This window comes from Nilaparvata lugens, chromosome 2, assembly GCF_014356525.2.
Source record: "Nilaparvata lugens isolate BPH chromosome 2, ASM1435652v1, whole genome shotgun sequence".
Classification (NCBI taxonomy): domain Eukaryota; kingdom Metazoa; phylum Arthropoda; class Insecta; order Hemiptera; family Delphacidae; genus Nilaparvata; species Nilaparvata lugens.
In genome coordinates this window covers 82,289,194-82,305,742 of record NC_052505.1, presented here as the reverse complement: position 1 = coordinate 82,305,742, position 16,549 = coordinate 82,289,194, and the positions used below count along the sequence as shown (strand labels likewise).

The window sequence follows — 16,549 nt, the reverse complement described above, 5'->3', positions numbered from 1 at the left end:
AATTTGAATAATTCATAATATCTTATTTGTATTTCATTCATCCAAATAAAATGATAGTATCTTATTGCAAAATACTTTATTCAATTCTAGAAGCATAAACAGATTTCGTTTCATAACTTATTTTGTAAAAACGTTCATATCGAATCAGAATCAGCTGACTTCAAGGTTATTTTACAGCCCTAGGGCCGTAAAAATTTTACCGGCCTGGTCAGGAAACAATCATTTTCGGCCTCCATATGACGCACGAAAACCAGTTCATTACATCCAAGTGGGGCGAAAAAATAATTACAATGATTCAAGATACATTATAAAGCTACACCAAGTATTGTAAGTTTTACTTGAATACTATGTTTTATACCATCTATAATAGCGAAATGACTGACTCACTCACTCGCAGAACTAAAAATCTAATATGGTATTTTTCCAGCTTTCTTTGCTCTTTCTCAGTTTTATCGAGAACAAATGAACAGAATATGATTTGTTCAAATTTACTACAGAAGCTCAGCTGGGGTGTAATAATGTTGTGTTAGAAGTAATTTGAATTAACGTCAAAGATAAGCCCAAAATTAGCGTTTTTTTGTGTTTTCTCAGTTCTTTCATCAAGTAATAGACAGAAAATGTTCAAATTTGGTACAGAGGTTTAGCTAGGGTCTAAAAATTTTGTGATGAGGTGACTTTAATATTTAATCAAAGATACGCCCAAAATCAGCGTTTTTCTCAGCTTATCTGCGTTTTCTCAGTACTTTGACTTTCTGATGGAATGAAGCATGCTCAAATGAAAAACGCAGGCGAGCGAAGCGACCCCGCTGATCTCATTTTTGGACGATCCAGTCGGGGGTCCAGACGGATATGGACGGATATGGATTACGAAGCGAGTTCATAATATTCACAAGAATCTCTCTCGAACACTCCAATTTTGGTGGGAGATTCTCCTTACTTCCCCATAAAGCTGCTCAGGGGTAGAAATGAGTATCGGAAGCTAAGATTGTTATCAGGTGGAGGTGCGAAGCATTTGATATGAGAATATAGGTACTTTTTTTGTAAACCACTCCACAGAAGGCAGAGCGGAAGCCACAGATTATTATGACAGCGTCAGGAAATTGCACATACATTCACTGTTAAACTGGCAATCTTGCGGAAACAGTGAGAGCTTACACACGCAACCATAATAATAATTTGAGGATAATCACAAGTGCACATCATACCATGCAGCCTACGTACAACCCTCAATTTACTTGAATAGATAAAACACCTGCGAGAAAGAACAAGCGCTTGCATTAAATTATTTATTTCTCAGCTCTAGAACGTATATTGCTTCTTTAAAAAGCAGACTGCTTTTTAATTGGCGTTCAGACTGTGAGTAACGCCGTATTCCAGGATAGTAGTACTACGCCAAATCCACGGTCTGAATTATCCTGCTTGTTTAATCCTGGAATATTGGGATAGTAATTAGTGGGAAGAATATTCCGTTCGCTGCATTATTTATGATGGCAATAATAAAATTCAAACAGGTGTTGTTTGAGGAAAATGGTTTTGGACCTTTTCAAGAATGTGTAATCCATTTTTTGTGTAGTGAGAAGTTGATATTGTGGTAATTATTCATATTGAATGTAAAAGACTAAGAAATTGTCAAAAAACACTGATTTATAAATAATTAGAAAGACCGGTTTCGGTTATTACACCATTACCTGTTTATCAGAGATTGACAATGGTGTAATAACCGAAACCGGTCTTTCTAATTATCAATAAATCAGTGGTTTTTTGACAATTTCCCAGTCTTTTTCATTCAATGTGTCCTATTATATTAAGCGAGCAATTTCTGTATATCTGTTTATTTTTATATCTGGTTATTTATGTTCAACGGATCTCGAAAACGGCTCCATCGATTTTCACGAAATTTCGAACATAGAAGGTTTAAGATATAAAAATTCGATCGCACTAGGTCTCATCCCTGGGGAAACTCGCTGAAGGACATGAAAAGGATAATTCATCCTTGGAAAAACAGATGATAATTTCGTCGTCTGTCGATAACAGAAGATGCGTGTGCCTGTGTGGGAGATCAGTTGTGTAATCAATTAGCTTACCGTATCTCGCGAGAAATCTAGAAATTTTCATTGTCTCGTTTAAAATAATCTGATTTGTTGACATGAGATGGTATATCATAATATTCAAAGTTAATTATTCATTATTTCACAGTTCAAAGTGATTAGTGAGTGTTATTTTGTTATTCAATTTGGTTTGTAAACAATCTAAATTAGAACTTTCATGTTTTAAAATATTTGACCTGAAATAAAGTCTATGGAACATAACCTATTTTTGGAATATTCATAGTGTATAATTGAAAATTCGGAGGAGAAACAGTTTTGTGCTGTTCCTGTTAGTCCTTCCTCAATCACTTTGAAGAATTGAATTCTGTTTATCAATAAATAAATAACGATCGAAGCTCGGTGCCTCGATATTGAACTCTTATGCTCAGAATTCGTCGAATTTTATCATGTTTTGATGTGATGCTATGAACCGTCATCACACTGTATAAATACAGTATTATTGCCCACAGCATGTGGGTAGAATTGATTTCGTGTATACTACGATATAAGAGCGAACAATATGAAATTATAATCACAGGATAGGAATAGTTGAGAAGGTGATAAGCTTTTTGATACAATGTGTCGCTTGTACTTCATCGCTTGTCTATATTTACAGAATAGGAATGAATGAGGTACAATGCATAGATAGTTGAGAAAGAGATTAGCCTCTTGATAGAATGGGTTGCATGTCTTTGTGGAGGTCTATGAGAATTGGACAAAAATCATGTTCAAAAATTGACTTTTTTGCAGGATCAGATTATAGAAGAACTCTCCAGTCCAGGTGTGGAGTATTTCAAGAAGATAACCTGGCTAATACATATAACCATAAAGTCCTAAAAGTCGCACTACTTGACTACGATATAATCAACAATACAGTCTTGATGATCCAATCATGTCTGTTGATAGAAAATAGTCGTCTTTGTATACGGTAACTGCAGTAATTTATCGAGATAACTAGTATAAACTGATGGAGGATTTCCGCAAATAATTTTTGAGGAGTTTAATTTGTGCAATAGTTCACATTGTATCAAAGATAAGGTCACTGATTTGTTGTTAAGCTGTAGAACTACTCAAATACCCTCTCTTGAAGAGAGAGTTGGTTGATATCATGATGTGACAATCATTAAAGAAATAGAAGCTTTTTAAAATTCTGTTATGTTCCAAATTGTTCCATGTTCTATTGTTTTCAGTTGTTAGAGTATTCAATAATTTTTGTTTTGCTGTCGAACTATTCATTAGAACTAATGTTCTATTGTTTTTAGTTGTTGGAGTATTCAATAATTACTGTTTTGCTGATGAACTATTCAAATAACCTCCACTGAGAAGCAAGGTGGTTGATGTCATGATGTAAAAGCCATGAGAGTAATATGAGCTTTTCAAAAAATGTTATTATGTATCAAATTGGTTGATGTTTCAATATTTTACGTTCTAATGTTTTACGTTTTACGCTCTATTGTTTTACATTCTATTGTATGAGCTTTTCAAATGTTATTATGTATCAAATTGGTTAATGTTTCAATATTTTACGTTCTAATGTTTTACGTTTTACGCTCTATTGTATACATTTTATTGTTTAAAACTGTTATAGTTTTGATTGTTGTTACGCTGTCGAACTATCCGAATAACCTCTCTTGAAAAGTGAGTTGGTTGATGTGGCAACCATTAGAGAAATAGGAGCCGTTATGAAAAGTGAAAAAGTGAAAAGGCACGCGCTAGTCACGTTTTCGATGGAAAGTGTCGGCTATCTAATTGACGACTCAGCACCGGTGGCCTCTGTACAGACAGAGGGCAAGAGGGCAAGAGAGATCAAAAGCGAGCAAGAGAGAGTGAGATAGAGTGAGATAGGGCAAAAGGCAAGGGAGTCAGAGCAGAGCTTGATTAGTGTTTTAGCGGTAGACAAAGCGAGCTTGTTTGTAGTCATCGTTTCGGGGGGTAGTTTATTGGGGTGCCCTGTTGGGGGGTAGTCAAAGGTCCCACGGCAAGGTGGGACGAGTATCGATCTGGCAGAGTGCTTTCGGAGATGGAGATGGGTGGTGCACAAGTGGGACTACCACCATGCCCACGGACGGTGCTGAGGTGGGACTACCACCATACCCATGGTACCCACCTCGCGTGACTTCCATCTTTGCCTCGCACATTCCAAGACTTTGCACCCATCAACTTTTCAGTGGTCGCCACCGACTAATCCGCTAATATTGTAGCTCATTCTCCCAAAACTACCCCATTCTCGGCCACAAATCAGATTCGTTCAACAGAAATCACTGCTGGAGTCGGAATTGCCGTGTGGTAGATAAATACTGTATTCTTACAAGCCCCCTTCTTCCAATGACTGAACATGACATTGTTGGATTAGGGGCTCTATAATGAGATGTCTACATTTCGAGAAGCTAATATGTGAAGGAATGAATGGATAATATTAATACAAGAGATAAATTATAACCTTTTCATTAATTAATCACATTGTGTTCAAATCCTTAACTTTAGGAAATGCCCAACAGGTTCATGCTCAAAAATATCCCATTTCTAATTTATACTGTCCAAATCCACAGTCCTATAATAACACTTATGAGATTGACAATATGCAGAATGGAGCACCAATTGCTTTGTAAAATCACTTCCTACCCTCCACAAAGTTATGATCATTCCATAGTTTCAAACAAGGAAAGAAAAAAAATTGACTTTGTTGAAGTTCAGACACTGAGTTACTTGTAAATATTTGAAAAAAAAACACTTACTTTTGTTGGAGTATTGAGGAATGCATTTCACTCCTGAAGAGAAAATGGGATATGCATTCCTCAATACTCCAACAAAAGTAAGTGTTTTTTCAAATATTTACAAGTAACACAGAGTCTGAAATACAACAAAGTTATTACATAGTTACATGGTGTTTCGTCATGGAAAGTAACTTAAAAAAAATGATTCTTCAAGTACCTAACAATCAAACCTTGTTTTGTATTGTTAATCTTTTATTCTTCATTGATTCCATTCCATTCTTATTCCTGTTCTTTTGAGATTCTTTAAAATAATGTGAATTTGCGTATATATGTGGTATGTTAGTAAAGTTAGCTGCTAACTCAATTACCTGCCGTTCAATTAACTTACCGTTCAAAACCAGATCACTCTAATAATTGGCTATAACCTCTTATACAGAAAAAGAAATGGAATCATTGACTCATCTCTCTCATAATAATATAATCTGAATTGATCATTCCTATGAAGTGATTCAACCTCTTGTACAACGCGGGAAATATATACAACGCGGAAAACAGTATCGCAGACCAATCTTTCTCACAACAATATAATCTAAATTAATATCAACCTCATCAATTTATCTCAATGGGCTTCTCCGTTTTACTACAGAGGAAATCACTTGATATTCGAACTACTATTGCATTTCCTCAAATGTTCCGTTCTTAATACGTTGCGGAACTTTGATGATTCACTGATTAAATTCAATGACCGACCCTTCTATTTCATAGTCGAAACCATTCTCTTTTATTCGTTCCCGTTTTGGTGAAATAGTCCAATGCCATCGATTGGTTTTTGGAAATGGCAGCCTAGCCTAGTTTCCACCACAAACGTAGTAAAAAGGGTTGTGTGCGCTGTTTCGATGATATTGAGGCTTAGGTCAGCTGCCAGGGGATTGGAATAATGTGAGGAATGCGAATTGGTTCGGGGTGTGGTGTGTGTGCACTGAAGGTCTCGCTAGAATTGGCTCAAGTTTATTTGGAAGAGCTGAACGCGTGGAGAAGAATAAAACGCCCTCAGACAAGGCAAGATCGATTTCAAGACAACTATAAAATGTATTCTTTTATCTGCCTTGTCTTACAAGCGGTAATTTATTTCTGTGTTTTATTGGTCCTCAGGTTTTACCCTTTTGTATTGTTATTCACAAAGACAACACTCGACTTTCTCAACAAAGTGAACTGACAGTTATTACGTTCATAGCTCATGGAACAACATTCCCTCTTCTTCTGTGAGCAAGGTATGTACAATTCATCAAAGTACAAATTTGCTTTGCATGTGAGCTGTGTATTGGATATTATTGTATATGTTTGGACTTTTTAACATTAAAATGAACTTTATTCCGAGGTGAAAAGTGTAATTTTTAAAGTACTGTGCTGACTATAACCTTAGTGTCCGATTTCCCATTGGGGAACTTTGGTCTATATACGGCGAGGTGCAACTACCCTTGGGTCTCCCCACCCTTGAAAGCCATACGTTATTAATAATAATTTATTAAAATTTATTTACAGTGTAGGCCTGTAAAACACATTCATGATGGATGGAATCTCACATTTATAAATATTCCAACACCAATAGAAATACTATTTAATCAATAATACTATTCAATTCTACTTTCGATCACGAACTGCTTGTTAATGATCACTCCTCAATAATATAAACACGACAGAGAAGTCTATTTTTTTCAAATAATGGCTAAAACTATGACTAGAAGTTGACGTTTAGCAGTCTAGATTATTTCAAATAACAGCTAATAAATATGACTAGAAGTTGACATATAGCATTGATAAAACAGCTGGGAAATGTCGAATATTTATGGATCATGGATAACACTGTTGACACTACAACACTAAATTTTAAGATGCATTTAGGCTACACCGGAGTTAATAACACGAGTTATTAACAAAAAGTTATTAACTTGACTGAATTTCAAAAATTTTTCTTGACAAGAGTTAATAACTCATGTTTCTAACAGAAAATTCCTTGTTATTAGCAAGATCTTGTTATCAATATAATTGACTTCCATATGATTTCATTTAACGAGAGTATTCGTATGATATAAAAGCCGGAATAAAAAGCAAAAAATTGTCTTCAAATTTCAATTGAAACATGTGTGTAATCATTAACATAAAGATCTTCATCTGATCTAATGTAAATGAATTTATAATGCGAATTTATAATGCGTAATGGTTTACACCAGAGTTTAAAACATAAGTTTTCAACATAAGTTGATAACATTTTCATTTGGCTGCTAGTTCTGTTATCAACAAAAGTTAATAACTTTGTCACGTGTTTTGTCTGCAGCTGTAGTTATTAGGAAACAGCTGTAGTTGTAGGGTAGGGATGCTGGGCGAGGGGGTTGCGGGGAAGATAGTAACCTCTTATATTAACAAAATTTAATGCGATAAAAGAGGCTTTTGTTATTAACATAACACATTTTCTTTGATATTTACCGACTCTCGATGGATAACATAAATCTTGTTAATAACAAGGAATTTTCTGTTGAAAACACGAGTTATCATCTTTTTCAAGACAATATTTTGTCGATTCAGTCAAGTTGACAACTTTTTATTAATAACTCATGTTATCAATTCCGGTGTAAACGCAAATCAGCATGATGTTATTAACTTTTGTAATTAACATCAGTTGATAACAAAAATATTGAAAACTTGTGTTATTAACTCCGGTGTAAACGCAGCTTTAGCAGTCTAGAATATTTCAAATAACAGCTGATAAATATGACAAGAAGTTGATATATGGCATTGATAAAACAGCTGGAAAATGTCGAATATTTGTAAGGATCATGGATCATGTTGACACTACAACACAAAATTTTATACATTCTACATTCTCCGAGTCGAAAACAATTGGATCAATCGAGTTCGACTCAGGATAAATAAAACAAACAAATCATTATGTTAATATTCCGAAGTGTTATAAGAAACTGAACACACTCTTGAATAAGAAATAGTTATATTGCAGAGTATCATGCGAGTATTGATCAAAACTCAATTCATTTCTTAGGATTACTTTGTTTCAACATGATTGGAAATACACTATATTGCATAACCAATAGTAGGACAACAACAACAACAACTCTCCACCAATAAGAGCCTTACAAATATTACTATTAAGACGGTACAGTACACTTTCTTGTATTCAAATTGGATAATCTTTTTCAGTATAATTGTTAAGATCATTATAAGAGTGAGAAAAAGTGGCAACTGAAATTTTCAAGTGGTCTAAAAAGCGAGTTATGGGTCGTTAAACACAGTATTCCACAGTGGAAATAATTTTGGGAACTATTTTGGTAATATTGTTGCATCATATCATAGCCCATATCATTTTAATTTACACTATTGGTGTTTCCAGTTTAATTGCTCTTATTCCTACAATAGTTTCATGCCAATAGTTGTCCTACTAACATAATTATCTTTACATAATATATTAGTGTTTTTAACTATAAGTTTCATATTTGCAAAGTTATTTCCATTATTCTCTTTTCTTTGTTTCTTTTTTCTTTTCTTCTTGAGTTCTCCAGTATTAGTTGAATACGTTTCTCTTTTTCTTTTATCTGCTACTTTAAGTTTCATATTTGCAAGTTTTTCTACTATTTTTTGTGTAGTTAAGAAGTTTATACTTTGGTATTTATTCATATTGAATGAAAAAGACCAAGAAATTGTCAAAAACCACAGATTTATTGATACTTAGAAAGACCAGTTTCGGTTATTACACCATTGTCAATCTCTGATAATTTTTATCAGAGATTTTCATTCAACTATTTTGTTTATATCTTGTTTTCATTTTTTGTCTATAACTCAATAGTATATTTGTTGAATTGTTTTATTTTCATTTTAATGTATTGTATTTTCAAATTGTATGCTCAATGTGTGTTATGAGGGCAATAATGGGATTCAGTTCCTGGTGCCCTCAAATATTTAAATTTTCAATAAATAAATAATTAACTCTGTTTTCTTTTCAGAACGGATTTGAATAATTATATTAACAGAGCTTCTCTTAAAAATTCAAAAAATGTATCTTTCCAAACTGAAACATACCATTCATAAATAAAAAAGTAACATTTTTGTAAATTCGATAACTTGCTTATTTTGGAATAAATTGCGAAAAAACGCATATTAGAACAAAGCCAATGATATACTGAATGTATTAAAAAAACTCCGATGGAAAATTCGAAACCGTTTATGATCTGGAAAGAAAACAGAGTTCAACACTTCAGCAACCCATAACTCGCTTTATTAGACCACTTGAAAATTTCAGTTGCCACTTTCTCTCACTCTTATAATGATCTTAACAATTATATAGAAAACGATTATCCAATTTAAATAAAAAAAGTGTACCGAACAGACTTAATCGGGCAACAGTAGATTGACGTTCTAATATTGAAGCTGTTGAGATTTTTTTTCATCTGCTTATGGTATTAACCATACATTTTTGTTACGGTGTACCACGAATTATTATATGTTTACCCAAGAGAGGACTTACATTAAATAGGGTTGAGAAAATTGCATATTGAATGAGAATGTATCATCCATTACTGTTGACTGATTCCCATCTCAAAATCATGGAGTTTCATTCCACTTAATATTCAGTATAAAAAATGTTAGATTCAATTCATAAAGATTGTACTTCACCTTCCAGAGTCGCTAATAGTTGATATGATGGTGAGACACGCCGAATAATTTCATTCACTATTTATAATATTATAGAGATAAATAAATGTTTATTTTCAAAAAAAAAAAAAACTAAAACTACAACATCAATTACACAAAATATTAGATAAATTACAATATTACATACAATAGTTAAAATTCTTTTAATGTGTCCTCTAATTGTTTAGTTTTTCCTGTGTGGAAATTGACCTACTCCACTATGGCGTACCATGTTCTAAAGTAGGTTTTGTTAGTTTTCTCGTGCGTATTATTAATTAGTTAGTGTTTAGTAAGTCATTAGGTGGTTAGTTGTTATTTGAAAAAATGTTTTCTATGTTCTGTCTTCCTTTGTTCATCAATAAAGATGATAAAATGATACTTTATGCAACTCCTATGCATTCAAATATCGAATAGCTGCGAAAAGCTTTGGCTGAAAACAGTTCAAGGTTCAACAGTTTACACTACTACTGCAGGTTATTAGAATGATTATGTTAGGAATAAATAAATGGAGAGGAGTAAATTTATCTATTCACGGGATGGAAAGAGTATTGTTCTCATACATTATAGTGGAATAGGTTATGTGATACTTGACTTATCAAAACGAACTACGAATTGGAACCGATATGCATCGCATCAACTTATTTCCCGTGTTATTGGATGGGCACGTTAAACTGCCGGTCCCGGCTGAAGTATGACAGTCATAAGGCCCATTGGCGGCTTAAATTATATATTTCAGGTGGTAGGACCTTCCCGCAAGGGACTCCCCACCAACAAAAGCCATACGAATTTACTTTTTTTATTCAAAGGAAAGCGTAATCGAGAGAATTTTGATATTTTCTGCTATTCTCTCCTTCTGGTGACAGCCACATATATACTTTGATAAGAAAATGTCCAGACTCATAAGAAATAATATTAAGCATCATTTAGGCTACACTCAATTTTTATGTTATATGACGATCTTATACATTTTGTAAAATGCTCTGTCAAATGGAGAATCTCGAATCTTGAAATGTTATTATCGAGGATCATGAGTTCTCTAAGTCATCATTGAAGTTTATTGACTGAAAATACTATTTGACCTATAAGGTTGCATGTCCGTTCATATTGAGCTGCGCTACAAGAATACTTCAAAAGTTGAAAATATCTAGGATCGATATTCGCTCCCACATCAACTAATCCTGGAAAAGAATAAGAGAAGTTGAGCGAGCGAATACTATCCTCAATGGTCATTATTTGTAGAGCTTTATACTGGGCATTACTAGTTTCCTATACAGTACACTCATCTACTTGCATTATCATTATTTCTAGACCTTTATTCTAGGTATTACCATAGAGAAACAATAGCGTAAGTAGATATCCCATGGTATAGGGAATTTATGTCGCAACTTTTACTGTTATCTCAAGCCGATTACTGTCGATTATTGTCAATTTTTACAGTTTTGTCGGGGTGATAGTGTATGAACGGCACAATTTGAGAGACTACCAGCGTCACACAGCTGCATAGGAAAGAACTACGTGAACTATCGGCTTGGGATAACAGTAAAAGTTGCGACATAAACGCCCTATACCATGGGATATCTACTTATGCTATCGTTTCTCTATGGTATTACCACTTCCCGATACAGTATACTTAGCTACTTGCATCATCATCAAGGATATTAGAGTTTATATAGATTTTTCGTTATGAATTCTACAAGCTATAAGCCTCCAAGAAAAAGATCAATTCTAAAACAATACAGTAATATTCAACATAACTGCTTCAAACATGCTCTTCAACAATAAGCTTGTATCACAAAGAAATAAAATGAAGTTCAAGTGGAGAAAGTTATCAAATAAACATTCTGATTAATTTGTATAATATTGTAGAATAGAAGTGTCTCATTAAGAAAGCTTTTTCTGATGTCAAGAATATAGAATACGAAAAATAGGCTCATTGATAAGTGTAGCGTACAGTAAAGGCTATTCATCAATTCAAAAAAGCTACGAAAATTTGTGTTACATTACAGTCAAAATTGTGAGAGCTTCAAAAATCATCATTGTTATCAATTAAAAAAAATCACTGAGATTTCGAGTAATTCAACTTCTTTGTATACAATTTCAATGTAAATTACAAACAAACTTGAATAAGTTGATACAAAATGTTATACATGCAATAATTCTTGCTCAAGCTGTAATCCAGAAAGCGTCAAAAAATTCAACATCAAACACAACTTTGTGCTGAAGAGATGGAAAGGAAATTTTGATTGGTCAGACTTGATCCTCCTTGTACCAATAACAAGCTCTCGCGAATCGACCAATCAGAGGCTTCCTTTCTCTCAGCCAACAGTTCGAATAGAAAATGGCTGATGTGATTTGTATACCTCCAATATTCTGATTTTGGGAATAATTGTTGTATTTCAAGTTTCGTGAAAGTGTGAACGTTGAGTTTAATATTGTTTATTGATAGAGATCTTATGCTATTATTGCAGAACCTACAACTCGCTTTATACAGCATAGGCTACTGACGTTGTCCATAACTATTGTAAAGGTGCGTACAGATACACGCGCCGCGAACATGAGCAATTCAATTTTAATCAGCTGTTGCCAAGCTTTTTATATCTGTATCTTACCGTTTCTGTAAAAATACAGACATAGTCAGCTGATTAGAAGTGAATTGCTCATGTTCGCGGCGCGTATATCTGTACGCACCTTAAAGTTGAACGGCGATAAAATTATATTTATTTATTTACTGAATAAGAAGACTAGATATTGTATTCTTATTCATCATAACTAATCACGACCACACCAGGAAATTATCTTCACAACTACTCAGAAAGTAAAATACAGTAAACTTATCTAAACTATGTAAACATTAGTTAACTGACTCCCATAGTAAGCAAATACAAAAGAGTACTTAATTATCATAGTTGGACAGATTAGATAGTAACATAGTTTCCTGAATTGGAATGTTTTGAAAGTAGAGTAAATACATGAATAAATTCACATTACCTCATGACTAAATTACTAAAAGAGGAAAAATATCATCAAAAAATCAAACAACTTCATTCCTGAAAGACTAATGAACTCATTAATAGCACTCACAATATTATGTCAATTCTTTCTTCACATGCTGATGGAGAGTATTGATTAAGTAATGCAGAACATGCCTAGAATCTGATGACAATCAAGATAAATAAACCAATGCATTGAAAATCCTGGACTTTTCCACTATTATGAGACTCACCAGCGATTGGACCGCAGTCTGGTGCTGCAAATGGAAAACAAACATTAAACATCGAACATCAACACACACACATATCAGCCACAACATTTTCCGGCAAACAGCACACAAACATACAACAGATTTACGACACTTATATTCAGCAATAAGATAGATGAGTAACAACTTACCGCTTTCAATTTAATGATTTCCTATACGAACCGTGGATTTCAAATTCATCAAGTTCGTGATGATAGGCAGTAACCAGCAGATGCTATAGTACACTTCCAAGTAGGACACCCTCTGTAAAACCATTGACTATAGACATGAAGTCTATAGTCAAACATGTCTATAGAAAAACATGTCTATAGTCAAACATGACATGTAAAACATGTCTATAGTTAAAGGTAAAACACTTCCCGGAAGAGTACCTATTGTAGAGGAGTTTATCCACTATCACCTAGTTTTACAAAGCCATAGCGCTAGCTAGGTTGTGACGTCATTAGTAGATGATATATTATCCAATCAGACACTCTAGATTTACAGTTTTCTGACGGCTTGATGACGGAGCAACTTATCAGCGATAGACAATCTTTGAAATAAATAAACAAAGATTGATTTTTGAGCGATTTTTAAGAAGGAACATCATTCAGCTGAGTGATTTACGAGTTTATACAAAATAAAATAGAATTCTTGATTGATCCACACTAGCCTATCACGAAAAATCACTGGTTTTATGTAAAATAAGATAAGAGCCAAATTCTGGTACCATGATGGACCTGTATCCGCTTCTGGATCGGCTATATTGATTTACTTCTGTTATCGAAATTAGATCGACGAAAAGAGATTCAACGTAGAAGATAAATCTTGGTGTTTTAAGAGATTCTTTACTAGAAAATATAAAAAAAAACATTATTGACGTAGGTATTTTCTTCTTCTCCAAGTACTGTCTCCATTTCGGAGGTTGGCAATCAACATAGCAATTTTACCTTTTTCACAGCCGCTAGGTTTCATAGGTCATTGGTTGGTATATTTAAGCTAGCTTATGTAGGTAAGTATATAGGTTGGTAGGTACGTATATAAGTAGGTACGTAGGTATATATATATATATATATATAATATATATATATATATATATACGTATATAATAAGTACGTATATATACGTAGGTATATACGTAGGTATATTGAAGCTTAATTCCATGGACGATTCATATAATGAGAAAATATTATTATTGTATGATTTTACTCTGATCAGATTCACTAAAGGTGATATGGATCAGAAAGTCAAAACTTACCTTCAAGGGTGAGCGCCAACAAGGAATAATGATTCTATATTCATAGAAGATACCAGATTTCACAGTTGCCAAGTTAAATTCCAAAGTTGCAATACAGTCTGAAGCACATTTAATGAAGCAGTTCGAAGAGTATACTGATATGTATTTCTCATGCATATATTATATTCATGATTAGGCTATATCTGATATGACCAATATAGGCCTAATATTAAATTGCATATAATTTTGAACAATACATGTTGTGTCCTTTATAATGTGAAGAGAAAAGGATGATATTATATCATAGTGAATTAATTTGGAAAAATTTACAGTACTATGTGAAGAGAAATGGATGATATAATATCATAGTGAATTCATTTGAAAAGAATTACAGTACTATATGTCTATATGAATATTTTACATTGTCTTCCTAATTTTGGTAGGACACATTTAAGTTCTACATTAACCTTCCGGTAGTCGCGCTCTTGTAAAAAGTACAACAGTGTCAGTTTTTTTGCTGCACAAAACTATTGAATGGGGTGGTGTCAGTGAATGAGTCACCTATGCATTCCAAAACTTTCCCCCCATCACTCCACTGAGTTGCAGTATCAACCGAGCAATGGTTCAGTCTTTAGGTGTCATTTAGTCGCGACAGTGCATAAGATAGGGGAAGACTGTATACGGGGACTGTAAACGAGCCAAATACACAGAATTGATGGCTTTGCATGATGTACCTTAATGAGCTATGAAATGGTAATTATCCAAATGTTCATAGGCGTAAAATAATCCAAGAAGATGGAAAAAGTAATTATACAATTAATTAATATGTTTTGACAGTAAACAGAGTCCATAACACTTGGAAAATTGAATGTTGTACAAAATACAACACGCGACTGCTCGTGTGATTGAGAAGGGCACGATTACCGGAAGGTTAATAAGGACTGAAATTATGCTTATTCATGTTTGATCATAATAGTGAACAAAAAATACAGCAGGCATCTTATTCTAGTAGTTTCCTCTGACGTCAAGTAAGAGAAGAAACAGGTCATTTGAAACCGAGAAGAATCCTTGCTATTTACGAAACGGATCTAATCACAGGTTGGGCGCAAATTAGAGCTGTGTGCTGCTCATCAGTGAGCAATCGATCCCCAGTTAGCAGGCAGTGAGATGAATGAGCCGCCCAAGATCGTGATAGGACTCATCAGAGACAATGAAACGGCAGAGAAACTCATGTCGCTCATTCAATTTATTCATTAGTCGCTTTGATTCCGGCAATTTTGTTAATAACTAAACTGTCATCGAACAAGTAGGATGAGATTGGATCACGCTTTTGTTTTTTTTGTTTAGTGATGACGTCGATGTCAGATTCAATTCAGTTTAATCAGTGCAATTCAGATATTTAGGAGATTGTAGTGAACACATCTTTCAGCAGCATCTACAGATGGAAACCGGGCAAATTCAAATTCAAATTCAAATGATCTTTATTCACAAAAAAAAGGTAATACAGCAGCAGAAACATTAGATAAATAGTGAATATTCCCCACAAAGACAACAAGTCTGGGTGTGGGGCAGCAATTAACTTACCAGAAACATGAATGCGACATTGGAACTCCATTACACAATATTTGAATATATCCATGCAACAATTTCTCCAAAACTTATCAATTATTCAAATTTGGAGAGATCCATTGAATCATTAATGATGAAAAGATCACATTGACAGAGTACGTTGAAGCACGTTGACTGAATGTCCGTAGGAACAATTCTTCTATAAACCCTATCACTGTTTAAAAATGAAAAATGAAAAAAAGATGTCGAGAGACCATTAGAGAGAAGGCAATAGAATAATGTTCTCATCAAAATAATTAACACTTTATAAAAATATCGGGGCACCGTGCTTCGCTCGTTATTATTTATCCATTGATAAACAGAACACAATTCTTTAAAATGATTGGGCAAGGACTAACAAGCACAGCCCAAAACCATTTCTTCCCCGAATTTTGATTTATACGCTATAAATAGTTCAAAAAGTGGGTTATGTTTCTTACAATTGAATTCAGGTCCAATTTTCAGTCCAAACATTTGAAAACAGAAAAGTTAAAGTTCATATTTAGATTGTTCACAAACTAAACTCAATGACAAAATAACACTCACTAATCACTTAAAACTGTGAAATAATGATTAACTTTGAAAATTATGATATACTCTAATTTAGAATGATAGTCTATACCATGCAATATCAACACATCAGATTATTTTGATCCAGTCGATTGAAATTTCTAGATTTATATTTTCTCTTGAAATACGCTGATTGATTGCAAATTGTTGAACAGTCTCTCTCCCACTCAGGCACGCACGCATCTTCTGTTATCGACAGACGACGCAATTATCATTATGTTTTTTCAAGGATGATTAATTATTATTCTTTTCCATGTCCTTCAGTGAGTTTTCCCAGGAACGAGACCTAGTGCAATCGAATTTGTATTATTATAAATCATGTTCCAAATTTCGTGAAAATCGTTAGAGCCGTTTTCGAGATTCGGACATAAATAACCAGATAAATATGAAAATA

At 33.7% G+C, this 16,549-nt stretch overlaps 1 protein-coding gene across 1 annotated transcript in view; it reads right to left on the bottom strand.

The window, feature by feature from the left end:
* Positions 1-16,549, bottom strand: part of LOC111045659 (sodium/potassium/calcium exchanger Nckx30C) — a gene marked incomplete in the record, with an annotated part of 193,805 nt that overhangs the window by 136,105 nt on the left and 41,151 nt on the right. Inside the window, 1 exon segment of the mRNA XM_039420220.1 lies at positions 12,726-12,749. Coding sequence (XP_039276154.1) covers positions 12,726-12,749 — 24 coding nt within the window.